The sequence below is a fragment of the Leuresthes tenuis genome, unplaced genomic scaffold (assembly GCF_036924035.1).
Source record: "Leuresthes tenuis unplaced genomic scaffold, fLeuTen1.0.hap1 SCAF_11, whole genome shotgun sequence".
Taxonomy (NCBI): Eukaryota; Metazoa; Chordata; class Actinopteri; order Atheriniformes; family Atherinopsidae; genus Leuresthes; species Leuresthes tenuis.
In genome coordinates, this window is record NW_027325365.1 from 10,868,113 (window position 1) to 10,894,643 (window position 26,531).

Below are 26,531 nucleotides of genomic sequence, written 5' to 3' on the forward strand. Positions count from 1 at the left end.
TGTTGTAGCAAATCAAAAAAATTGGCAATGGGAGTTATGTCCCCTAAAACAGGGACACTACCTGCTAATTTCAATGAAATTATGACCCTTTTCCACTAGTATCGGATTCACTCGACTCGAGATCTAGGGTTTTCCTTTAGGTAGTAGCAGCTGGTACCAGGTATTTTTAGCACCTACTCAGTCGGGGTTCCCGAGCGAGCTGAGTCGACCCAAAAATGTGAAGTCTACAGACTCCAGGCCACTGATTGGCTAGGTAGTGAGTTCACTTGATGAGTAATGAAAGCTACTCCTGAACAAGAACCTTGCCATGTTTAAAAACCCGGCAACAGCGATTTTATTATTTCTGTGATTGTCAACAAGGCAAATGGCTACACGCAAAGCCATAGACCAAGCAGCACGTATACCATCGCCTCGATGTCCTCCATTTTTGTAATGGAAAACGACCTAAACTGAGTAGAGTTGAGCCAAATAGGTACTAGTGGAAAAGAGTCATTAATGTACAACAGGAACGTTTGTAAATCAGAATCACGTGACATGCCAACGACTTGGGTACGGCTTGTTTAAGCATGAACCTGATTAATGGTTCAGTTCCAATGGTAGTTTAGACTAGTTTCTAAAAGACTGTGAGCTTAACTTTCATGTAAACTTTAACAATATGCAGCGAATTGGAGTAAAACAAATAAGTCAGAGTAATTGATTTAAAAACTCCTCCCCCAATTTTGTGCTCTGAAAGGGAAACTCCCATAAATACATGTGCAGCAGGGCACAGGGCAACATGCTTCTCATCCCACGCCCCGTTTGAAAATACCAGCAGCAATTTTTCTACTGTCAAAACAGAATTTGTGCCAGGTGCAAAGTGATAATAAATCTGAGCCACAATGTGCTAACACACACACATTGAATTTTGGCAGAGGCCTACCAAAGTTATGAGCAGCACCAACATGATGTTATGATTCATGGCAAGATGGAGCTAAATAAGATGGCATTGGTGCTACAACAGATGCCCATTCTCAATTCCCAAAAAATAACATCGCAGGATATGAACATTTTGAGCTTATTTAAGGTCAAATGTTAAGTTACTTTAAACGCACTTTGAATACATTTCCTAGCATATTAATTTGGTTGCCTGAAATTTCAAAATCTTGTGACCATATTGGTACTAAGTAAGAGTTATCAATGCATCCCTGATTGTGCGATACTGCATATAAAATTCTACTCATGCCCGCAGACAAACTCCCATTCTCAGGTGGAAATGATTGATGGCAGGCAACACATAGATGCCTGGTGAGATTCATCAATTTGGAAATTGGGTGTGTGTGATGGTCAGCTGCAGGTGGCCACTGCTCAAGATACTTAGACGCTACTTGTGTTGCTCAATATTGGAGAAATCAATGTATATCCCACAGGTTCATCACTTCACACATTCTGTTAGGATGCTGGGTGTAAAAATAACTCCCTGTCTTCTGTTCACTTACCAATAACATTAAAATAGCCTTTTTTATGTTTTGCAATATCTTCTCTACCTCGATGCCTTCCACCCTCCTTCCTCTTCTCCATAACATTGTCTAGTTTCCTCGCTTTTATTTATGTTCCTTCCTTTAGTCTTATTTCTCTGAAAAGGAAAATCAATACACTCACTTTCTCAGCCACAAGACACAGCTGTGAAAGTAAACATTTACAATAAGTCTGGAGTGGTATTTTCTGTTCAGATTCCATTTCTTTTTTTTCATTTAAGTTGGTGAAAATGTGTGCACGCATGCTTTGTCTAATTATCTCCTCTTGTCATGTTGCCACAATGAAACCACAGAGTGTGGGGAGCAGGCTCGGGGGGGGGGGCTATATCAGGAGCATATCGTCACCATGAAATGACTGCACTGGCAATAGCGTTAGTTCTGTCTAAATTACTGCTCTCTGAGGGTACTGGCTGCTTTACCATCATTAGCACGTCCATTACATAGATTGTTGAAGGAAGGATGCTGAGGCCCTGGCAGGAAACCAGCTTGGTGTTACTCGGGCTGGCAGGGTTGTTCTGAAAGTGTAGCCTGCTTCTGACATATACACCCTCCTTCCACTGTGTCAGGCCTGGCTGAAGTATTCCAGAAGCTGGAGATTAGATCTTTGGCTCTGAGAGTCCACGTACTTTTACTGTCATTATGAGAGCCGAATATCCTCATGTTGACGATATAAGGGAAAAAAAATTGCTCTGCAATCACTGAGTTTGGGGTGAGGTGCTAAGGTACTGGTCAAATGAGGAAAATTTTAGGGAGTGAATATATGGGCACAGACTCCAAAATGTGTGTGAGTGTGTGTGGGAGAAAGAGAGGAGTTATTAGTGCAATATCTTGCCTTGGGCACCAATTGCCAGCCCTGGGGCAGTGAGCAATCATTCTAGTCAGATTGCTGCCACTTTTATCAAGTAACTCAACCTTTCACAGAGACATAGTAACCCACTCTTCCTGCCGTATCCTGTTACACACCCATAACACTCCGCCTCCAACATGACTTGCTTAACGAAAGTGAAGAAACTGTTAATTGACGCTGGGCTCCGTCCAGAGTGGCATTGATGACATGTCAGTGGAGATGAGCAGAGGTGCGAGTGAAGACTTCATGTGCACATGCGTGTAAATGACAGAGCGAGAAAGATGAAAAATGTCATGCCTCTGTATTCAGTCGATTATAGGGTGGATATGGGAGTGAGCCAGCACAAATCCATGCATAGCAACATCAAGAGCAGGAGTTGGAATGGAGAGGGTTCACCTTGCCAATAACATGACATTTTCCACAAGCTATAATGCCGGCTTAATTCGGCTCTGAGGAGCATCTGGTGCAAATTGGACATAGTTGCTCTTCAGTCTCATTGCATGAATGATGGGCCTTCTATTTTTGTTGCTCTCTGTTGCAGTAATGGTTTTAAATCTATTGCCATGAAGGACCATTACTTACATGAGATGAACAAAATTTGGATTTACTGTAAAAGACTATGGCACATTTATCCAAGAAAGGAAACTGTGTTACTACATATATATACATGTGTACATGCACTTTGCGTTCATATGTGTATATGTCAACACGAGCGTTTGTGTGCACATGGTACCCGAGTGTGTGTCGTCAGGGGCCACCAAGGAGGAGCATGTTAACCAGAGGAGCAGCCGGTCCACCAGATGTTCCTATTCCCTCCAGGCTTGTCAGAAGTGGACCTTTACTTCTCTCCCTGCAGTACACACAAATACAAAGGACTTCTTTGGCAGCCCATGCATGTACAGCACTGCAGAAAAGAGAGCTTTGTCCTGCTGTTGCTGCAGTCGATCTGGATACACATTACAACAAGGACGTCTTCAAACAGAGCTGCAGTAAAGACCATGTAAACCCACTTCATTGATGGAGCCTTTTTTCTGTCTCCCAGTAGCTTCTAAGATGGTCTAATTAACTTGAAATGCCTCTTTGCAAAACTTGAGTATTGAATTTGTCTTTTGTCTAAGTCAAAATCATTCCACACACTTATATGTGAGACCTGTCATCATTGAGAAAATGTGTCTTAGAAACTGTGGTCACAGAACACCACTTGTGGCAATCAGTGCTGTTTCTCAGTGCCACAGCTCCATTTTCTCCCCTGCACTCAGTGTAGTGGACTCATCCTCATCTTCATATACTATGGTTGGGTGCCTTTCATGGTGCCATGATCCTAGGTGGATGATGTGGCCATTTGGAAATGTCATAAGAAAGGTCGAGACCATCATCCCAACCAAGTTCAACAGTCTGATTTATGAGGTTTGAGCAAATGAAATATAGAAGGGGGGTAGTAGAACATTAGGCCCCTATAGGTACCCCAAAGGTCACCTAACTTAATTTCAATTAGGCCTTTGGGAGGCTAGTAACATATGTCACTGGTGAAAAGAGTGCGAAGGAAATTGATTTACTTGTAACAACAATGTGTTTATGGGGATTAAGATAAGGCTAATCGGTTAAAGAAGGTGGCAGCGCTGTATTGATTGAAAAGTTAAGAAAAGACATGCCAAATAAAATGATCATTCTGCTGAATTCTAGACCGTGGCACAAGTGCTGTATATTCTTTATAACTTACAGCAGGGAGAGCAAAAATACAAATTTAAGTGCTTCCTCTGCTCTCTATCAATCACACTGAATTGTGCTGGCACTGATTCCATCAATTATGGCCTTCTGTTTGAATCACACACACCAAAAATCTGATTAGCAAACAAATCTCTGGACACAACAGCTCTAAAAAGAACAAACGGGTTGATATTTTAAATGTATAAGTAAAAGTTTACCACTAAAATTAACACCCCACATTCCACGTCCTTGTCACTACATATGTGACAAAAGTACCCCCTGCACAAAATGCTTCAAAATGAGTCACAAATTGCCAGCAAATGATTTCCTGCTCAGAGAGGATAACAGGCCCTCACTCTGCCTTTGATTCAGGCTCTTTTTTCATCCCGTCTTTGTTTACCCATGCTGTCTAGCAGACGCTCTGCTGGAATCCCTATTGATAGCTGTCTGACAGGGAGGGGGGGGGGGCTGGGTGGCTAAGTAGCCTAAAGGGGAAAGTCTGGTGTGCAGTTTGTGGATGTACATCACACAAATGTGTTAGAAAATGTGGTGTTTTATGAATATTTTAAAGCACGTTTTTGTATTTCTTATGTCTTGTGTGCCAACATAGTTTCTGTTTTAGAATTAATGGCACAAGCACTAAATCATCATATATGCCAGCATGTTATTAGGTGTGTGTGCGCAGATCTGCTTGTGCAGGTCTATTTGTGTGTGTGTGTGAGGTTGATGTGGCATGGAGGTCACTTCTGTCAGATCCCATATCCAGTCCCATGCTGTGATGTGAAGGGCACTGTCAAGAGACAAGCATGAGGCAGCGCAGGTACAGCTGCCCTCAGTGCTCTTTTTCCTCAGTGGCACACATACATACAGACGCACGTACATTGATGGGAATACACAGCCAAACACATCCATGCTCCCTGTAAAGTGACACATGGTGGTGGGAAAGCCCACCCAGGGTGAAAGCCCCAGGATTGAACAGTCCCTTCAAAACAAACACGATCGCCTACTTGTTGACTGTCTGTTAGTTTTGGACGAGCTATGTGACGCTTAATTTATATGGAGAGACGCTTGTACTAATGGACTAAAATCATTAAAAATCAAGTGGTTTTTTTTTTTAATAGTTCTTTAATACAAATTAAGCTCAGTGACAGACACGATGAGAAAGTACAGATATTGTCAGTAAATTCACATCTCAGTGTCCAATTAAAGAGCTTTTATGACAACTACAGTATCTAATGGTTGTGTCTCTTTTTCAGGAAATCACATAGTTGGAGTTTAATTAGCTTGTTTAAGGCCCAAGAACATGTGTTTTTTTTTAATAATTACAGATTTTTCTGTTAGTGCCTACATCCCACATGCAAAAAGACTTTTGTCCACTGAAACTAGATGTAATATTTATTTTTTCTTCTTGAACAAATAGAGGAGCTATTAGTTATAGAGAGATCAGGTCAGTGTAACAAAGAACAAAAAGTGATTGGCCAATGCAGCCCGTGCAGCAATGTTCAGATTTGCTAGCTTAATCCAGTAAGCAACATATGAGAGTACCTCTTTCGATGTCCAGTGGGCATTTTGCCACATCTAGATAGTAACTAGATTGGGTTTAGAAAAGTCGTGAAGAAAAAAAATAAAAGCATGAAATTCAGTTTTTGCAATCTTTAGCTGTTCAGTCGTTGGTTGTCTCGGTGGGCCAGATTGCTTTTGTAAATGTAATTTGTGATCAGCCGATGCCCGCTACCATGCTGAGCTCATGCTGGTCAAGCTGGTCTCCACAGTTACCAACTCCAGACAGATTTAGCTTGTAAGAATGATGAGAGCTGTCCTTTCAGCAGTCAGAAATCAAGCTCAAGCGAGACGGCCTGCAAGGAGCTCTAGCTGAATCTTCCAGTGGTGTAGCTCCAGACTAGATTTTGAGGTAGTTTGAAGTGCAATTGAAATCAGTCAAAATGAACTGCATAGTGTCCCCTGGGTCACTCACAGTAACACCAATCTTGCTACTTTTATGGTAGAGATATGGACAGGCAGGTAGGCGTCCTTACAGCCAAAGCTGTAAAAGCTGAACAAAACCTAGAATTGTAAACCAGTTCCTTAAGCGTAGGGATGTTGCTGCACTGCCCTAAAGAAATTGCCAGCAGTCTGAACATTGAACATTAAATCATTCATGTGTCATCAGTTATGTTGCTGTTGGTCTTCACATAATATCAGATGCGTCTGAATTACATTGTACAGTTTCAACTGAACCGCTGTAGTAAAAAAAAGTGACCTTTTCATTAGTTCTCTCGTGAAAAACACGCAGAACCCTGGACTTGGAGCCAAAAATGTAGCTGGTACAGGCAGAAGAATGAGGAATGGTTGTGTATGCGTCTGTTGTTTTACAGTTCCGGTGTGTGTCTACAAATCCATGTCTCTCTTCACGTCTCTGTCAGTCCCTTTCTGTGGCTGTTCTCAGGCTGTACCCCTCCAGTGTACACTATGTCCACCCAGCGGGAAAGCAGCTCTGAAACTTTAATGCTAATTGATCCCAGAGAAGAAGTGTGGACACAGGTGTGTTGCCGCAGGCCCTGACTCTGACATGGATGCCAAGGGATTCTGGGTAACTGTGGGGCTTATTGAGCCAGAGTAAAAAGTGCCACCAGCCAGGACACTTGCGACCCAGTTCCTTTTTAATCAGCACAGGTTTGATGTGCACAGTTTGTGTTTGTGTCTCCACACACACATCAGTCAGGGCAAGAAAAAACTATAATAAGCCAAATAGCCCCAGAAAGTAAAGGCCTCAGGAACTAAATCTTAAAAGTTAATTCAGTGCACTCATGCCCAGAGTAAAACTTTTAAATTAAGGAATATTAAAGATTAGGGCATAATACATCAAAAGCTACTCTTTTAAGACCTCATTTTGCAAACGTAAAGAGCAGAATAAGATGGTTCCCATAAACACAAAGTCAGTAAAATCCCCAAATTTCTAAAAAATATTAATTTCCTCTGGTAGAAAATAGCCATGAGTCTGCAAGAACTTCTCATGTCTTCCTCATTTTCAATTATAGGAGGTGTGCTATGTGTGTTTACACAAGTATGGTATTTCAGATCCTCTGAGCTTCAGGAACATTCGCATCTAAATCAGACTCAAGCTGCTGTGTAAGTTTGCAGTCTTGATTGAGTGGGCGGTTCTATGTATCTGCTCGTGTTGTGTGTGTTGGTCGGAATGGAAAAGAGACTTTACATTGCCAAGATGCAGGTGCACGGATTAGATGTGAGCCCCTCTCAAATTCTCAGTAGTATATCTTTTTGCCATGTAAATCTCATCAGAAACTAACTAACAATAGCACCGTGTTGACAGATGCCCAAGCATCTGGCGAGTTACCTCTGTGAATGTTCAAACTGCTTGTGAACAACCTGTCTCTGGAATAAGAGAAATAACTAAGAAAGTAACTCAAGTTTCTGTGCGCATGCATGGTTGTGTTTTTCTGTGGATGAAAGGGATGAGAGAGGAAGAGAAGGGGCAGTGCATGTTGATAGCCTAATAAATCATAGTAGAGATAGCGCTGTATCTTAACTAGCAGTGAGCCAGGTGATGCTATTAAGATGATCCGACTGCCCCTCTGCTGACTGTTCTCTCACTCTGCTACAAGATAGAGACTGAAGGAAGGAGGGAGAGAGGAGAGAAATAACTTTGGCCAGTACAGGCTCCTATTAATGTGTGATGAGAGGCCCCGGCGAGGGGGTTTGTGTACAGCACTTTATTCAGGAACGATCACTTATTTATAGGTGTTGGAATAGTGTTGTTTGCTTGTTTTATTGAAAACCTTGTGGGTAAAGTGGCGGCAGGCCGCCTGGCATGTGAGCGTCGCCTCTCTGGAGGGCATCCCTGCAGAAAATTCATCCTCCTTGATGAATAAGTGAAGGGGACAGATGAATTTTTCATCCACACAGAATCCATTGTCGCATGAGATGTGTGGGCTGTGGGTATGTGTAGTCGACCTGCAGCTACCAGTACACACAAACATACACAGCATGTGCATGGTCAATACACACCTTTAGAAATGTAACCACTTTGTCCTTTCAGGTAGTGGACAGTAACTGATGTAGCAAAAGTATTTGAATGAAATGGTGCTGAGGCAACCTTAAAACTGAACCTGTATGTCAGTCCTGACTCAGACAAATCTACAACCGTGTGAAGGCGGATGAGTTAATGGCCACGTTGTCTGCAGCATGAAAATATTTTCAACTGAAGGACAACTAAAAATATCAAAAGAAACATCAAGAACTCTCAGCAAATCAAAATATTTGAAAAGAAATTCCAAATGATTAATTTTAAAACTTTAAAGGCGTAATATAACTGCTGCATCTTCAGCCAGTGTGTCTATATGTCCTGCAACCGTCACCTCTGCTTTAAGTTTTCTACACCAAAATTTACACTGACAGCGACACAGACAGTGCACGAGCAAAAACATGAAGGTAGCAAAGTGTAGCCCATCACAGGACGGGCTGTGGTGTTTTGTGTACACGAGGGAGCATCTCTCAGTATGAATGATTTATTTTAAAAGAGAAAGTGAAAAGTGTTTCTGGAAGCGCACCAACCTGCATCCCCCATGTGAACAGAAGGGCGCATCTTCACATGGCCAAATGGGTCTGATGGTGATCGCATGAAGGAAAGAACGAGGCTGCTCACTTCTAAAGCCTTCTGTGATCTCCATCACTACTCTGACTGTGAGTTGGGACACATCAAAAGGGGGTTTGATAAATAAATAACACACAACACCATGTTTTATTAAGCTGGCATCAGTGGCGGGGAGTGCTGGAGAAGCCTGAGATTGGATGCCAGTTTGAGTTGTTACTGGAAAACTCAGCGGCTGTCAAGCCGGTTTCAGACTTTGCTTTTGATGAAAATTGTTGTTTCTGCTGATCAATAGATGACTAAAGTTACACTTTGTGGTAAACCATCTAAGATGTTTCACCTCATGTTAAAGATACAGAGTTAGGTAGATCGTGTAACATTTTTTGATGCCTGAGAGCATGAAATAAATGAAGAAATGATTAATGGAGCAGTTGCACAGTCGCAAGTGGGACTTTTTATAGCTCCAACTAAATAGCACATCTCTTTTAATAAGCTCTGAATTTTGTCAACTATTTTTTTCAACAACACATTAACACATTAGTTAATTTCTACTTGTGAGTTGTTGTCTTGATGTGGAGCTGTCCTTTGTTGTGTAAATGGCCCGGGAACATTGTACGACTGGTTACTTACATTCTTCACAGTTCTGACAGAAATTCAACTCTATTCCTAGAAATGGGCTTTACAGTAGCTTTATTTTGTTTACAGTGAGAGTCGCACTGCTTCCCTAACATGGCACAAACAGATGTTTGTCTCCAGAAGCCCATTTTTGGAGTGAACGTTGGATGTTTTTATAGCCTGGATAGTTTTTAAGTATTAATACTGTCAGCATGATGCTGAGATTCCACTTGTCAGATATTATCTCCGCATCACAAATGAATTAGTGTGTGAGTGCACGCATGTGCTTATGCTTGTCTGTGTGTAATTATGTGCCTGTGCTGCAAAACTTATTTGGCTTTCAGAGACTTTTCAACACCTGTGAGCATGTGTGTTTGTGTGTCATCTTGAGCACACCGTGAAGGTGTCATTGTGAAGCCTAGGCCCTGTAAGCTGTCAGACAGTGAGAGATGCTGCATCTCTAAAGGGCATGCTTTCTAGGTCTTTCCTGTCTATTATAAGCCCTGGAACACTCATCAATGCTGTTGCAGTGCACCCCCATGTCCCTCAAGCAGCCACGGAGAGAAGCCACCTTTCTAACTAGGAGAGCCCTTGCCTCTAAAACTTTGCACAGCCTTGTCTTCCATTTTGACATGATAAACGTAAGCAGCTGTAATGAGGCGTCGGGTTGTCAGGGCATCCATTTTGTTTTGTTCAAAACTGAGTTGAAGAATTTTTCCTTTCTCCATTTGGCGACCTTGTTCTTCCAAGCTACAACTCTTTTAGTTTTTGATCCATGCTTACCTTTTTTTTAAACCGCCTAAGATAAATCCTGTTTAGGGCTAGAGCTTTATAGATCAAGTCTTTATGATAACCCAGAAGTGATGACACCACTGAAAGCGGTGCTAGCACTGCAGCTAAGATTGACTGCAGTGAGGCTAGCCAAAGATTGAGATGTGTCGCTATCTCGCCATCTGTAACAGTCACGCCTGGCGTCGTCGGAAACAGATCGCCTTGATACCAGCCACATCAAATCTTCAGTTTGCCAAGCAAATAGAATAAAACAATCTATCGATCTTGCCCCACCTCCCTGTGTATCAACACAATCCATCTGTGTTTATCAGGCTATCTGGCTTCCTATCTTTTGTTGTCTGCAGGCAGGCATTCCTTTCTTTTCTTCTTTTATTTTCTGCCTTTCTCCTCCTGCATTTGTTCGGTGATCCATCAGCCTATTTACCTTATCATGCTGCCAAACCATCCATTTACGTTCCCATCTGTCTGTCAAACTATATCTTTGCTTCCATTTGTCTAACACTCTCCGTGTCTACTCATTCACCTGTCAATCATGTGGTTTGCCTTGGCTGCTGCTTTTTCCAGCTGCCCATCTGGCTGATGCCATCTCTGGCCTCATCTGTTCATCACAGTTAGATAAAATAATTAGAATCCTATTACTTCACCTTGAGTTTTCCACTGCTCGATTTTATGTCATAAAACTGTTAAGGCATTAAAGTGTACACGTTATTGATTATTTGTGTCAGAATGACAGATCTTCATATCTGAATTATTTGCTAATTTTGCTTTGATATGTTAAATATTGGAAGTTCAAAGAGTAATTTCACTGAAGTCCTACAACATGTTCAGTACAGACTGATATCTTTGATCTACATAGCTGCCTCCACAGAATCCAAATGGAAGCAGGTCACTGCCTTGGCTTAGACCAGTTCAGATCAAGCCTCAATGGAGCAAGCCGGGCACTGATGTCCACACTGTCAGGGGGTCTGTTCTCCCACAGAGGCCCAATCAGTCTTACAGGATCAGTGACTGACCCCCTAGGCACCAGAGGGCCTTGGCCTGATGGATTACTTTCTCTCTTGGCTCGGGCCTGTGAAACCCAGGCCTCTGCCACAGGCCCCATCTGTGCTCTCCATGGGTCCTGCACGCCTTGTGGTCATAAGTCTCAGGCTGCTGGTGAAGCCCAAAATCAAAAGGTGTAGTCCAGTGTGCACATTTAACAATGCTAGTAGCCTCCATACGTAGTCTACTTGAGGAAGTAGGAAGTTTACTTGACTAGAGTTGCCAAATCGTTGGAAAATCGTTGCCAAACCGTTCCTACTTTACTAGATATTCTACACTACGGTTATACCATGGATTACTATACTAATGGTGTCAGTTTCCACCACAGTGGCCGCCTCGACCATCCTCCTGGCTTCTCATCGCTTGTTACTCCCTAGTAAACAATCCCACACTGCAACCACTGCAACCGAACTACACAGCTGCTGAATGATTGGCTGTTTGCCTGTTACTGGTAGCCTCCGGGATATGATAGGCTGTTTCCGCACGCAGGGTCCGCCCAACAGCTGATTGGCTGTTTGTGTGTTTCTGACTGCAAGAACGAACTCTAAGTCGACAGCTCAGCTTCGATAGAAATTCACTTTAGAAACTAAAGTTCTGTCTCGCCCAGACGTGCGCATAGCTGTCACAAACACGGCACAACACTCACTCACTCACACACACACACACACACACACACAAACACACACTCACCACAGCAGAAGCACCGGGCCCGAGCGGCGAGTTTGCCGCAGCGTGCTTGTGGCACCACTAATCAAAAAACAAACTCCAAAAGCCACATTTGAAACTATTTTGAGTTTAAACAAGGCACAGACGGTAAAGCAATAGACGATGGCCGTCCACAGTGCAGGCGCTGCCACCAAGCTATAGGAGCCAAAGGAGGGAACGCATCCAATCTCATAAAACACCTGCATTGTCGTCACCCAGATTTATATATCGAATACCAGCTTAGTATTTCCTGTTTATTTTCTATTTGGCTAATATTAGGCTATATGCACCGTGTACAGGCTGAAGAATGAACAGTTAAAAGATGTTAAAGCACCTAGAAAATACATAAAAATATAGTTTTCACAGGGAATCAGTTCCTATTTATTGTATTTTGTGCTCTATGTTTTATGTTGAAGAAGAAGCATTATTGTCAAATATTGATCAAATAGATCTAAATTGTCCTTAGGAGTGAGTGTGCATGGTTGTTTGTCTCTGTGTGGCCCTGTGATGGACTGGTGACCTGTCCAGGGTGTACCCCACCTCTCGCCCGATGACCGCTGGGATAGGCTCCAGCCCCCCGTGACCCGACCGACGGATTAAGCGGGTATAGAAAATGGATGGATGTTTTGCATCAATGAGAAAGAATTTTGGTCCACTCTTCCTAATAATGTTGCTTCATTGTTCATTTAGGTTTGCTGGCATTTGTTTTTGCATATTTTGGTAGGAGTTCATGGTCAACTCAATGACTCCAAGGTGTCCAGGTCCTGTGGCTGCCAAACGAACCCAAATTATCACACTTCCACTGCTGTGTTTGTGCCTATATGCTGCATTTTGATTTCTCCAAACATCTCCCCTTTGGTCTCATCTGTCCAACGGACGTTGTTCAAGAAATCTTATTTGTTCAGATTCAGCTTTGCAAACCTCAGCTGTGCTGCCATGTTCTGAGATGCGTCTCTTGGCTTCTTTGCAATTTCTCTGAGGCCTGCACAGTCTGACCTTGAAGTGAACTTACCAGGACGCTCACCCCTGGGAAGATTGACAGCTGTCTTGAGGGTTTTCCACATGTGAATATTCTTCTTTGGTGTTGTGTTAACACACACCCAAATGTTCCAGACCAGCAAACTAACACAACTTTTGTTTATATAGAGGTGCTAATTAATGACCAATTAATGAGGTGGATTTGATTAAAAGCACCTGGCTGCTACTTATTCTCTGAATTCCTTTGGAAGCAGTAAGGCTGTACTTACATTTTCACTTAGTTTTTCTTAAATGAATAATGACAGTGTAATATGTCATGTGACTTTCATCTGAGGTTATGTGTTCCTTAACTTTAAAAACTGATAAGGACCAAATTAATTTTTAAATTATGTTCTGATACACAACTCTCAGACCTGAAAAAGGGTTCACTTTATTTTCCACACCTGTATTTTCAACCAGCGCATTGTTGCTAAGATACTTTTTCCAATTTTAGGTGGTGAATTTTGTGATTTAAATTACTATTGTAAATGTTATTGTTATGTTCTGGGTTTTCTTTGATAGAATATGAGATAATTTATCACCTTGGACTATAAAGTCTGGTGATGGCCACTATCTTGTGATTTGTTACAAACCAAATGAGTGACTAAGAAAAAACATCTGTGTGTTATAACTAAATATATGTTGTACTGCACGTCTTTCTAGCTGAAGAATTGTAAATTGCACTATATACTGCAGTGTTGAGCCAAAGCAGTGAGATCGTGTTAAATAAATTCAAACAGTAGGCAAACAGGTGGGCAATGCTTAGCTGTTCCAGGAATTTACTCTTGAGGATATTTGTTGTCTTTCATGGTTATACTTAGGTTGAAGCCTGCCTCCTGAAACCTGACTGCTGAGAGGACAATCATGAATGTGAGCTCTGCCTCAGGCACTGATCGATTGCAAAAGTGTTTTCATATTACTGTTCATTTGGGCTGTGTGTGTCTCTGCTGCATCCCAGAATGTTGAGAGGCATTGTTCCGTGACTGAGGAATCAAGTCCAGCAGAGATATTTTAAGGAGATTTCTGAATCAGAGAAGCCCAGCGAGGAGTCTGCTATCTGTAGTCTGCTCGGTTTGTTGTTTCCCATCAGAAAATGTTAGCAAAGACTTAAGAGGATTTTTTTTTCTTCTTCTTTTTTTGATTTCCTCTCAGAGTTATGCAGAGTGTAAGTGCATGAAGCGCAGACATGTTTTATGTCTCGTTGTTTTATCTCAGGTGAGATCTATCAAAGTGTCAACACTTTGGGGGGGGGGGGGGGGTTGAATACATGCAAGTGCAGCAAATTTCCTGCTCTCCTGAAACAAAGCTTGTACCAAGCAGTCAGACGCCTGGAAGCTCTTTTATGGTATGGTTTTATGGTAAAGAAGCAGCGCGGGGTAGAAAGTCCGGATGCATTAAATGCTATGTTTTTATGAAAATGTGAAAGGAGATATGGATGCATTTATGCACAGTATGCCTGATGATTTGAGCCCCCAAAGGAGAGTTATACGGAGGAAAGAAAAAAGCTAAAAATCTGAGGCCATTTTTGAATGAAGCTACCCCACCCAGTGTTTATCACATGGAGTCTGGCGCTTAAGTGGAATCCAGGGAAAAGGAGTCATGTGACGGCAGTGGGAGGAAGAATGGCTTGTTTCACTGTCTGGGTCTGTAACCATTATTGCCAGGCATGCACATCTCAGTATCCACAGAGATAAAGTGGTGATAGAGGCATGGAAAGACTAACCACCTCTCTGTGCTGTCAAAACCAATTGCATGTGTTATGACCACCCTGCTTTCTGCTGCCCTCTCCTCATTACCATTTATCTCAAAGGAATGTCAGTTAAACTCATTTTGTCTCCAAATTCTGTATACAGACTGTCTAGGAGGAACGAGTCCCTGTAAACACACATGTCAAATCTGAATACCGTGAGATGTTGTGTCCATTTTAAGTTCAAAATCAGTGTTAACTTTTAGCTGGTTTCCTCTGTGCTCCATGATTGCTTAAAAATCAGTGGCCAGCTTTTTGGTGTAAACACTGGAGGTAATGTCAGTTAAAACAGGGATTCAAAAAGGGAGAAACAGCAAGTGGGAGAATTTCAGTATCTTGCCTAAGCATGTTTATCCAGGCAAGTCTGAGGCATTTTCCTCCGTCAGTATGATCACTTCTGCCTGCTCTGACATACAGGAGGGGAAAAAAACCCACCAAAACACAGATTTCAGCCTCCTCACTTTCAGATCCCTTGACATCCGTACAGCCCACTCATTTAGGTGATACTCATTTAAAAAACACATCACTAGCTGCAGGAAATTCACATTTACATGAAAGTAAAAGCACATATCAGCTTAATGTTGTGTTTGATTTGAGGGGAGTGAAAGACTCAGACTGGATGTGTCAACATAGTAAATTGGATCCATTCAACAGAGTAAAGTGGGATTTATCTTTTGGTGACATGCATAAGTTTGGGCACAACAGAAAAAAAAAATTGCAGTTTTTTCCAATAATGACCTAAATGACGACACTTCAGAAACATTTTGAGTTAAAGGTGGCGCATCTTTAATATTTGAAGCAAATCTTTACAGTTTCACAATCACATAAAAATCACCTTGCATGTACTTGGAGGCACTTCTTTTTTCAACAATTGCAGCTTGTAAAAGCCTTTCATACTCTGAGAAGAGTCTCAGTTCTCATTTGCCTCTTTTGATTGCAAATGGTTGTTACTCGTGTAATATTCTTCGTTCCATATACGGTCTTTAAATTTTTTGTTCAGTCTGAAGACTCTGAAGGTCATTACAACCATGCTGTTAAAGAAGCCCTGCTTTAGTTTCACAGATCTTGTGATGTTTGCTGACATTTCATCTCATCTGTCATTCCAACCACCAGTAACAAAGTTCCCATTTCCACGAGTTACAACATAAATCAGGATAATCAATCCAACCCTCAGCATAACAGTTTGTTTTCTTTCCTCCAAACATCTTTGTTGTGACAACTGCTTAAAAGTCTTTATCTTCTTACTCCATCGAACTTTCCAGAATGCACCAGGCTTGTTTAAATGTTTTAATGAACAGTACTCCAACACTCCAGACTCTCTTCCTCAAGATGTTGTGCAGTCAAACTAGGGTTTTGATTTGCTTCTTTAGTAATCCTACAAGTAGCACTCTGTTTTCCTCTGATTTACTTCCAATTCCTCAACTTATATATGCATCCCAAACTGAGGAAATGCCTTCCTGAAATACACCTATCCTCTTACTGTATTCCCCAGCTTTGTGGCATCAGTCATTTTTATTCATAGAGTCCAATCAGCTAATGATAGGAGCCACAGGCTGCTGGTTGTCTGTTTCAGAAGTCGGAGTATTTATCCAGGTTTAAACTTTGCATCAACAAGGTTTCCCCCCTTCCGACGGGCTCACCACCCGTGGGAGGGGCCAAGGGGGTCGGGTGCTATGTGAGCTGGGTAGCAGCCGAAGGCGGAGGCTTTGGCGGTCTGATCCTCGGCTACTGAAGCTAGCTCTTGGGACGTGGAATGTCACCTCTCTGATGGGGAAGGAGCCGGAGCTGGTGCGCGAGGCTGAGCGGTTCCGGCTAGATATAGTCGGACTCACTTCGACGCACGGCTTGGGCTCTGGAACCAGTCCTCTTGAGAGGGGTTGGACTCTCTTCCACTCTGGAGTTGCCCGTGGTGAGAGGCGCAGAGCAGGTGTGGGCATACTTATTGCCCCCCGGCTGTGTGCCAGTACATTGGGGTTTACCCCAGTGAACGAGAGGGTAGCCTCCCTCCGGCTTCGGGTGGGGGGACGGGTCCTGACTGTTGTTTGTGCCTATGCGCCAAACGGCAGTTCAGAGTACCCACCCTTTTTGGAGTCTCTGGGGGAGGCACTGGAGAATGCTCCTACCGGAGACTCCCTCGTTCTGCTGGGGGACTTCAATGCTCACGTGGGCAATGACAGTGCTGAGGCAAAAACTCGGGCCTGGGAGGAGTTCGGTGAGACCATGGAGAACGATTTCCGGACGGCCTCGAAGAGATTCTGGTCCACCATCCGGCGTCTCAGGGGGGGGAAGCGGCTCACAGTCAACACTGTGTACAGTGGGAACGGGGCTTTGCTGACCTCAACTAGGGATGTTGTGAGTCGGTGGGGGGAGTACTTCGAGGAACTCCTCAATCCTACCAACACGTGCTCGGAAGAGGCAGAGTCGGAGAGCTCGGAGACGGGGCCTCCCATTTCTGGGGCTGAGGTTGCCGAGGTGGTCAAAAAGCTCCTCGGTGGCAAGGCCCCGGGGGTGGATGAGGTCCGTCCTGAGTTTCTCAAGGCTCTGGATGTTGTAGGGCTGTCTTGGCTGACACGCCTCTGCAGCATCGCGTGGACATCGGGGACAGTGCCTCTGGACTGGCAGATTGGGGTGGTGGTCCCCCTCTTTAAAAAGGGGGACCGGAGGGTGTGTTCCAACTATAGGGGTATCACACTCCTCAGCCTCCCTGGTAAGGTCTATTCGGGGGTATTGGAGAGGAGGATCCGTCGGATAATCGAGCCTCGGATTCAGGAGGGGCAGTGTGGCTTTCGTAGAACAGTAGACCAGCTCTATACCCTCGGCAGGATCCTGGAGGGTGCATGGGAGTTCGCCCAACCAGTCTACATGTGTTTTGTGGACTTGGAGAAAGCGTTCGACCGTGTCCCTCGTGGAGTCCTGTGGGGGGTGCTCCGGGAATATGGAGCGCCGGACCCCTTGATAGGGGCCGTTCGGTCTCTGTATGACCGGTGCCAGAGTTTGGTCCGCATTGCCGGCAGTAAGTCGGATACGTGTCCGGTGAGAGTTGGACTCCGTCAGGGCTGCCCTTTGTCACCGATTCTGTTCCTAACTTTTATGGACAGAATTTCTAGGCGGAGCCAGGGCGTTGAGGGTGTCCGATTTGGCGACCTCAGAATCGGGTCTCTGCTTTTTGCGGATGATGTGGTTCTGTTAGCGTCGTCAGGCCGTGACCTTCAGTTCTCACTGGAGCGATTCGCAGCCGAGTGTGAAAGCGGCTGGGATGAGAATCAGCACCTCCAAATCCGAGACTATGGTTCTCAGCCGGAAAAGGGTGGAATGCTCTCTCCGGGTCGGGAATGAGATCCTTCCCCAAGTGGAGGAGTTCAAGTATCTCGGGGTCTTGTTCACGAGTGAGGGACGAATGGAGCGGGAGATTGACGGGCGGATCGGTGCGGCGTCTGCAGTGTTGCGGGCCCATCGTTGTGAAGAAGGAGCTGAGCCAGAAGGCGAAGCTCTCTATTTACTGGTCAATCTACGTTCCCATCCTCACCTATGGTCACGAGTTGTGGGTAGTGACCGAAAGAACGAGATGGCGAATACAAGCGGCCTGGACGCCTCCCTGGGGAGGTGTTCCGGGCACGTCCCACTGGGAGGAGACCCCGGGGAAGACCCAGGACACGTTGGAGAGACTATGTCTCTCGGCTGGCCTGGTAACGCCTCGGGGTCCCCCTGGAAGAGCTGGAGGAAGTGGCCGGGGATAGGGACGTCTGGGTTTCTCTGCTCAAGCTGCTGCCCCCGCGACCCGACCCCCGGATAAGCGGCAGATGATGGATGGATGGATGGATGTTTTTTTTCCCCATTGATGTGAGCAAGCCAAAGCTAATTAATGAGACCTGAAAGCTCAAACTTTTTTTTCCTGAACCTAAACAAAAAGTACACTTAACATGTTAAAAAGAATGTTTGTTTTTTTTAATGATTTCTTCATATCAGTTCATCTTCTACCCCACAATCCATTGGTCATTATGAAATAGATTTTTACAATGGGTTCATAGTCTGTTCTTAAGCTCAGCTTATTTTCTTCTTTTTTCTGTTGGACAAATACAACTGGTGTGTGTGTGTGAACATCTCTTTTTGTTTTGTTTTTTTTATCAGGAGCAACAGCAGATGGAAAATGATCTATGATCTTCTCACCTTTTGTTTCCTCTCCTGCTTCTTGTTTGGGACGATCACTCTTACCACTGAATGAGGGGTTGTGGTTTTGTGATACCCTGACCATAACTTTAGCAGGAAGAAATAGCTGTGCTGCCTCTGCATCCCATTTATACACCATATCTTGTTTCTGTGTGGGGAGTTCCATTACTCTGTAGCTTGGAGGCTGGAAGAGAGGAGGAGGGTGAGATGAAAACAGGTGATAGAGGGTTGCGGCCGTTCTTGTTGTTAGTGCTGCAGTCGCTTCTCTCTTTGCAAGAATCAAACGCAACAAGCTGATTGGCTCTGAGCAGAGATGTAATTGTCTTTTTTATGTCTCAACTCGTCACAAAGTTAAACAAGTAGCCACTCAGAGAGAAGTATAGATCATAAATACAGTGCCACGTGACAGACATGTTACTGCTCTTTTTTTTAATGCAAAGGCTGTTATTACAAGAAATTCTACAACAACTCCACTTGTCCTCTGAAGCCGTTTAGTCTTGTGATCATATGAATGTGATCTTAATCAATACAAGCCCCGTGTTTAGATGTTTGCTCAGAGTCTGATACTACCCTAACATGGAATAATCCCTCTAAAGGCTCCCTGTTTATACTGGCCGCTGAGAGGTAATTCCTCAAAGTACCTCACGCAGAAAGTATTTGATAGATGGGTGGCTGGATTTCCTCCTTATACAGTTCACAAAATACTATCATGATGTAATTCGGTGCAATTAGTTCAAGATGACAGGAAAACAAAAGACAATGATATTTAATCTCTTTTGAGGAATCTAATACCTCTATCAAAACATGAAATTATATCTCATTGGAGGCCCTCCAAACAGTTGAAGTTTTGCACCAGTTCTAGCTATTTAGTAATCTTGGTGTCCTATCTTCCTCCCGCTCTTACCGTTTCCTCATTCAGAGGCTCTCTTGGTGTCAGGATCGTCATGATATACAGGGCATGATTTGCTTCTGTATGTTGGAAACAGGGTGGGGGGTTAAGTGTGTACAGTTCCCTCAAACCAATGCATTTATCTGTGAAGTTAACTTAAGGAACAATGCATTTCTGCTTCCATATGTGTGAGAGTGTCTGAGAGAGAAAAAGGTGTGCGCATCTGTGCATGTCTGCGTGTCAGTGACTGCCCCCTCCATCTGCCCACGGTGCATTTAGCAACATTTTGAGAAGCGGTGCCAGGCAGCATTTAATTAAGTTCTGAGATGCCAACATCTCCCTGCTGTAACATGGAATACCTGCTCTTCTTTTGTCAATTTCTTCTCCTGTTTTTCTGCTCCTGTGTGTCACTCTTACTGTAACTCTAAAAGATGTCGCCTTTGGGAGAAGCAGGTAAAGAAACCATCAAAACCAATGCAAGTAGAAAGAGTTGCAATCAGTGCAGAAAAAACCCTAGTCTGTCTTTTGTGCAGATTTCTCCTCCTGTTCCCCTGTCTCACCTTTCCCCCTCGCTGCTAGTTGGTGTGTGTGTTGATGCTTTCAATCCAGTAGAGGCTAGCAATAATGTTTCTTCTCCCAGTAGAAATGGCTGCTGTTTGTTCAATTGTTGTGATAGATTGATGTGGGGTGAGAAAAAATGGGTTTGTACGCACCTGAAGATAGGAACAGAAAAGTCTTTGAGAAGCTAAAAGCTCTCCTTTCAAGAATCCTCTGATGAGAGATGCATTTTGCAGAAAATTTCTCTCCCTCTTTGCGATGTCTTTGACGAAAGCTTTCCAATATATTTAGCCTGTTAGGCAAGAGACCAAATCCCCCCACAGGACATTTGTCAAACCCTGCTTAGTATAAGGCAGAGCTTCTGAAGGGCATCAACAAGTGGTCACACCAATGCTCTATAGTTTAAAAAGCATACAACAAAAAACCTCTTCAAATAACCAAGGCTGCTGTTTTATCTTGTTAAATGGACACTTGTTAAATGGTCATAACAGTATCAATACACCTGTACTTTGAATCTGTACCAAGGATGAGAGAGCTAATGGCCAAAGAGGCAGCACCAAAGAGTCCTACCGGCTTGTTTTAAAAAAAACTAATTCTACATTGTTCCATTTATTTGTCAAAGCTTTACAAGGTTGATTTGATAGTGGGTATTCTGTCTATTCATAACATAATAGAAGGTGCATGTCCATGAAATCGGCTACATGTAGCGTGCAGTACTCAAGCCTAATTAGTTGTGTTTTTGATCGATGTGTTTCTCTTTCATGATTTTACTTGTCCTAATGCAAAAATGGCCCTCTCTGTAAACTTCCCTTTGATCATTTCCACCATCTCCCCTCTGTATTTACTGTAGAAGACGGAGCAAAAGATGACCACACACTCGAGTGAGGTCTGTTTTCTGTCAGCTCTGTTTTTCATGCTCCTCTGAGAGGTTAAGGGCAATTGCTCGCCCAGAAATGAGGCTACAGCAGTTGGGCCTGTGCATGATTGGCAGGGATGGATTGTGGATGATCTACACCCCCCGCTTTTAAACTGTCCCCATTTTTTTTCCCTCCCTACTGTGGAAGCTTGTTTTGAAAGGAGGAAGGTTGTGTAAATCATGCTTACAGAGTGAAGCACAACCTGTGGACAGAAGAAATGAGCGCATGGATAAGTACTCATGATGTGTTTAGACACGCTGCCAGAACATGTTAGTTTTGATGATCATGTACAGTACGTAAACGTGTGTTAGGCTAAAAGAAGCAGAGGAAACAGAACCTTTCTGCTTTTTCCTTAAACAAATCTTGATTTGTCTTCCTGTTGCTCCTTCTGTTCCCTCACTCCCTCTTCCTCCTTCTCTCCTCCTGTGCACCATCTGCATGATGCTTTGTATCCAATCTGAAGAAGGGGGTGCTCTCTGCTGTAAATGTGGGTTCCTGTGCGTGCGCACATGTTTGTGTATGTCTCCCAGCTATCACTTTCACTCTCAGCTCATTACCTGACATGATGGATGGAGCGAGTGCCATTAAACAACGCACAGCCCCAGACGCCTGGCACCCTACAGCAGGCACTGAGTAATGGGCACATTGGCAATGGCACACTTAGAAATACCAGGAGTCCTGTGTGGGTGTGCCTGCAGTCGTCTCCGTGGCTACGCTTCCTGGTTCCGTCCAGCCCCACCTGCCACCTGGCTACCCGGCGGATGTCACAGGCATTTCTGGGCAGCCATGGTTGGATAGAACTGGAGGAAATATTTGTACGACTCCGTCATGGAACTGGCAGCATAGAAATCCCAAAGTTTAACTGCCTTTTTGACCACAAACATAACAGTGAAACATTCATTGCCACTTAAAATGAGCTTACAAGTTTAGGCAAGGAAAAAGAAAAAAACAGGACCTCGGTCCGTCTCGCCGAGGCTCGATGGCTCTGATCATTACAATATGTTTTTTTCTCTACAGTAAAAGCATACCACAGGTTCACTAGTGCAAAGCTTTTGGTATGAAAAAGCAACAGAGGAAAAGCTTTAGTTGATTGAAAAAGGCCGCTCTGTTTAGACACTGAGACCAGCATATGTAGTGAATAGGATGAGAATACCAACATGCACAGTGTCATATTATTCCTTTCTTCTGTTTTGTTGTTTAATGTGCATATGTTGCATCTGATGTGAGAATAGTTGAGGGTCTCTTAAGTGGAAACCAGGATCAGGAGCTAAATGGAGTTACTATGACACCAGACACAAGCACCTCCACTCCAGCAGCTTCCTCTGTTCCTCCATCCTCCCCTGCTGCTCTGCTCTCAATCAGCCTGGATTTGCTTCGTGTTGTTTCGCCTCTCCCCTCTGTGTCGTTTCTTTGCCTCTTTTAGTTTCTCCATACAGTCTTTCATTTAGTTTAGCTCCTCTGCCAGAAAGGATCAATGTAACACTTTCTTGTTCTTTCTCAGTCTCACGCTCTTTTCCTGACTCCCTCTTTTCTTTCTTCCCAAACAGACAACCGCCGCGCAGTCCTGGAAAGGTCTCGCTCACGCCACAACGCAAATCACCAAGCTCGATGATTACCCGCGCCTACCACAAGACGCTAGATAAGTGCCAAAGAGGCCTGCGAAGAGGAGACCAGGGAGACATCTGAAGGAGGGACAGACCAACCCTCACTGTGGCACACACTCACTCACTCACTCAAAAGAAGTTACATAAACACAGCGTTAGGTATGAAACAGGAATGCCTAAATACTGAAGAACCAGACATTTATGTTCATCTGAGGCCTTACATATTTATTCAGTAATTTGTCATTGCTTTTAATGGTTGTCCTCTCTTGGGTTTTATTTGTAGATAAAAAATAACAAAGACTATAGCTCTTTGAAATGAAAGGTCTTAAGTTTTTATTTGCACGTTTAAACCTATTTTAATCCCTTCATAATCAAAATGCTAAAGTTCAGACTTTTGGCATGAAATATTAAATATTGCAGCGTATCGAAACAGACATTCTGCCAGGAAAGACTGCAAAGAGCAACATGCTTGTTCCGAGGAACACATGCAGCGGGGCAGCTGTCCTTCCAACCAGGACGTATTAACAAGCCTTCTACAAGTCACTGAACTAGCAGTCATTTCTGCGCACTCCAACAAAGCCACAAGAGCTGGCTGCTGCCTACACCGATACTACACAACATGTGACTCACAGAGGTTGAAACCACAATCTCCATTTTGACACGATGCATTTTATATTTTGTTATGTTGTGTCTGAGCAAAGCCTTCGGGTGCTGATTTCTGTCCTAAGGTTGCTTTTGCTATTAACACATCCTGAATGCCTCCGACTCGCTGAAAAGACGACCGTGAACTCTGACCTTTCCTTAGGCCACGCAGGTTTTCAGCTGAGGACACCTGATTATAGGAAGGTATTACAACAGTTTTTACATTAATCTACTTTGAAGACTCTACGAAAAGCAGCCCAGTGATCATCTGTCTGGAGAGAAGTGCTCGAAAATCTGCTGAAACTGAATTTCCACTGCAGATTTTCAGTGGATATTCTTTTTTTTTTTAACCTTTAAGTATTATGATACAACTGTTGTTTTTACTGCATAAAAATTGAGATATCAACAAGTCTAATATATATCACACAAAACAGCTTTGAGTGTTTAAATTGTAAATGAACCACATATCAAAATGTTAAACTTTGTGGGGAGTAAAGAAAAACAATAATTGAAACTGTACTAAGAGGTCGGTTGGTTGAAAGACAACAAAGTGACACTCCAATAAAGTACGTCTGTCTGGAGAGGCGCATGGCGTTCGTGTGCAGGACAGTTTAAACTTTGTGGTAAGTTTTGTTTCTGTGTGGGCCCAGAGTTGCGTAGTTCCGTGTGAACTTTTTTTTTTCCTATATTCATGCCTAAGCGACTCTGTCCCCTCACTTTCCCAAACTGTAAGCAGATGAGACTAAAAACAACCGCTGAATCCACATTGAGACGGGGCATGACCACAGGGCCACAGCAGAGAGGACGATGCTTGTCTTAGCTCAAAACGCCTTCCAAGTCCCCAGCACTAATGACATAAGTGACCCATTTAGCACAACACAAGTTACTTTACAAACACCATAACCCTGCTTTAGGCTGTGTGTGTTTCTCTTTGGGGCAAGTGTATGTGTGTGCTGCATGCCAGCTCAGTAATCGGAACAGGAACCCAGGGAAAATGGGATTCAGCGTGCTTGACTCCCGGGCTGAATAGATGGAGATTTTTCATTTAAACAATCTGCCAGTGCTGCTTGCGATGTGTCTGTTTCACGAAGCTTCCCCTCTCAACCCGCATGCTTCTAAAAATGCAATTTTACACATCATCTCGGCTTAAGGTGCTCCCACAATGCTCTGAGAAGTCTGCATATTTAAGAAGACAATAACTCCCCTCTGAATATCAGAGTCTAACAGTCACAGAGAGAAAGCACTGTGAATGAGTTTTCTGCATAAGGGACTCTGCAGTGATGGGAGCTTTAAGGACATGTTGTAAACAGCAGAGATAGAGATGTGCTGTCAAAGGAAGTGATTTCCTCTTTCTAAACGCTTCTCGCTTTTGTTCTCTGCACGCCACCCCTGTAAAATTTCAAACACCTAATAAGACCCATTTTTTTCATTTATGTCAGCACTCCAGCTGTGAAATCCGGTGTTTTCCCCCTTCTGCTTGGTTGCTGTTAATGTTAAAACAACCAGTTGTTTGAGGTTGATGGCAACAGCGTAACAAATTGCATCGTTCATTATTTAAACAACAAATTGCATGTGCCAACCATTTTATTTTTTAAACAGGATTTCAGAGCTTTGTAAATTATGAGAAAGGTTGTGGAGATGCTCACATTTTTAAGTTTTATTTTAGCCATTGTTAAATAAACATTGTACCAGATAATAACTGTCTTTTAAAGTAGAAGAGCCGATGCAGGTATGATAGTCGTGTGATTTTTCTCATCTAAAACAGTCTAGTAGGAAGAAATTCATTAGAATTAAAGAAGAAAAAAAAAGCTTGTCATTATAGACTGAGCCAAGAGCTACATTTTTAGCCATTGTAGAAGTCTCAGAGCATGCATCTTCCCTCCAACTGTGATCACAACAAACATCTTTTAAATAGATGCTATGAATGAGTCAGAAAGAAGATGTCTGTGCCTGGAAACATGGAACTTCACGTCATTTTAATTATAAGAGAGACTTCTACAGTGAAAACATTCCTCATCGTCTCTGTGAGTGGTTGTCGTGTTTCTCCCCATCCCATCTTTTAGGATTATTATAATTACGTGGGGTTTTTTATTTTTTTTTATAGAAAGTAATAGCTCTGAGGTCAAAGAGCCTGAACTGGTCAATCATAATTGTGTGAAAAACAGCCAATCATCCCATCATCTTTGTGCTTGTTACTAACCAACCTCATCTGATGATGTGACCTGTGCTCATGGTAATTGTGAGAGTGAGGAGGCAGGGGTATGAAGTGTAAAGGTGCCATTTCTGTGGTGACTGGCAGCAAGTGCTTAAGCTAAATTAAACATTTCCACGTTTACTTACACTCACTGACTGTGCACTTTACCTCACTAAATATTCTGCTCAGACAGAAATATTTGCTTAAGATTTGTAAATGCAACATTGCCACTAACAGAGCGGACTATTTGCCATACCATATCTCGTGGTAAATAGTTCCCGACTGCCACATATCCAGTTCTTTTTCACTTTGGTAGTGTTTGCTGTTGATTTGAGCACGATCAATTGCGATTGAATCAACAAGCAGCGCTGCTCTCATTCGCGTTGATAAACCCTGTCTGACCACAACGTGCAAGCCACCATCCATATCCCTGCCTACCTTCTTTGTGGTCAATGAGTGTTTTATTGTCTTAAGAAACATTTATATTTGTAACATTTTAAGTTTATTTGTATCCTTAGAAACATTAAAGAAAAAAAAAACAAAATGGTTATGAACACTGTCCTTCCATGGAATATGTAATGGAGTATGGTACTAAATAATAACCACTTTGTTATATATAAACTGATTTCTGAAAGATAAGCCGTTTCTTTGTCTTCTATTTGCAGTATTTCTTTAAACACTGGCGTGAGTACTTTCATGTTCGAAAGGTAATGAGTTTTTTATTTTTAGAAACCAAATCCAAGAGGAGCAGTTTCTCAAATGCAAAGATGCCACGGATTATGGTACAGGTAGAAACAATTTAACATCCAAATGATGAAAAATGTGGGGATTCCATCAGCTACATTATCAAAGATAAATAGATTCCAACAACCCTGCAAAGTCTCTGTAAGCAAGAGGCAAAGCCGAAAACCAACGGCCACAATTCTTTGTCCCGTTGGTCCTATTTCATTGGTGGAATTCACCAGA

The 26,531-nt window shown here is 43.1% G+C and overlaps 1 protein-coding gene across 1 annotated transcript in view; it reads left to right on the plus strand.

The window, feature by feature from the left end:
* diaph2 (diaphanous-related formin 2) overlaps positions 1-26,204 on the plus strand; it is a 350,084-nt gene extending 323,880 nt beyond the window's left edge. The window contains exons 30-31 of the mRNA XM_072395385.1: positions 22,673-25,056; positions 25,110-26,204. Coding sequence (XP_072251486.1) covers positions 22,673-22,737 — 65 coding nt within the window. The 3' untranslated portion in view covers positions 22,738-25,056; positions 25,110-26,204. The remainder of the gene's footprint in view (positions 1-22,672; positions 25,057-25,109) is intronic.
* Positions 26,205-26,531: the final 327 nt, after the last annotated feature.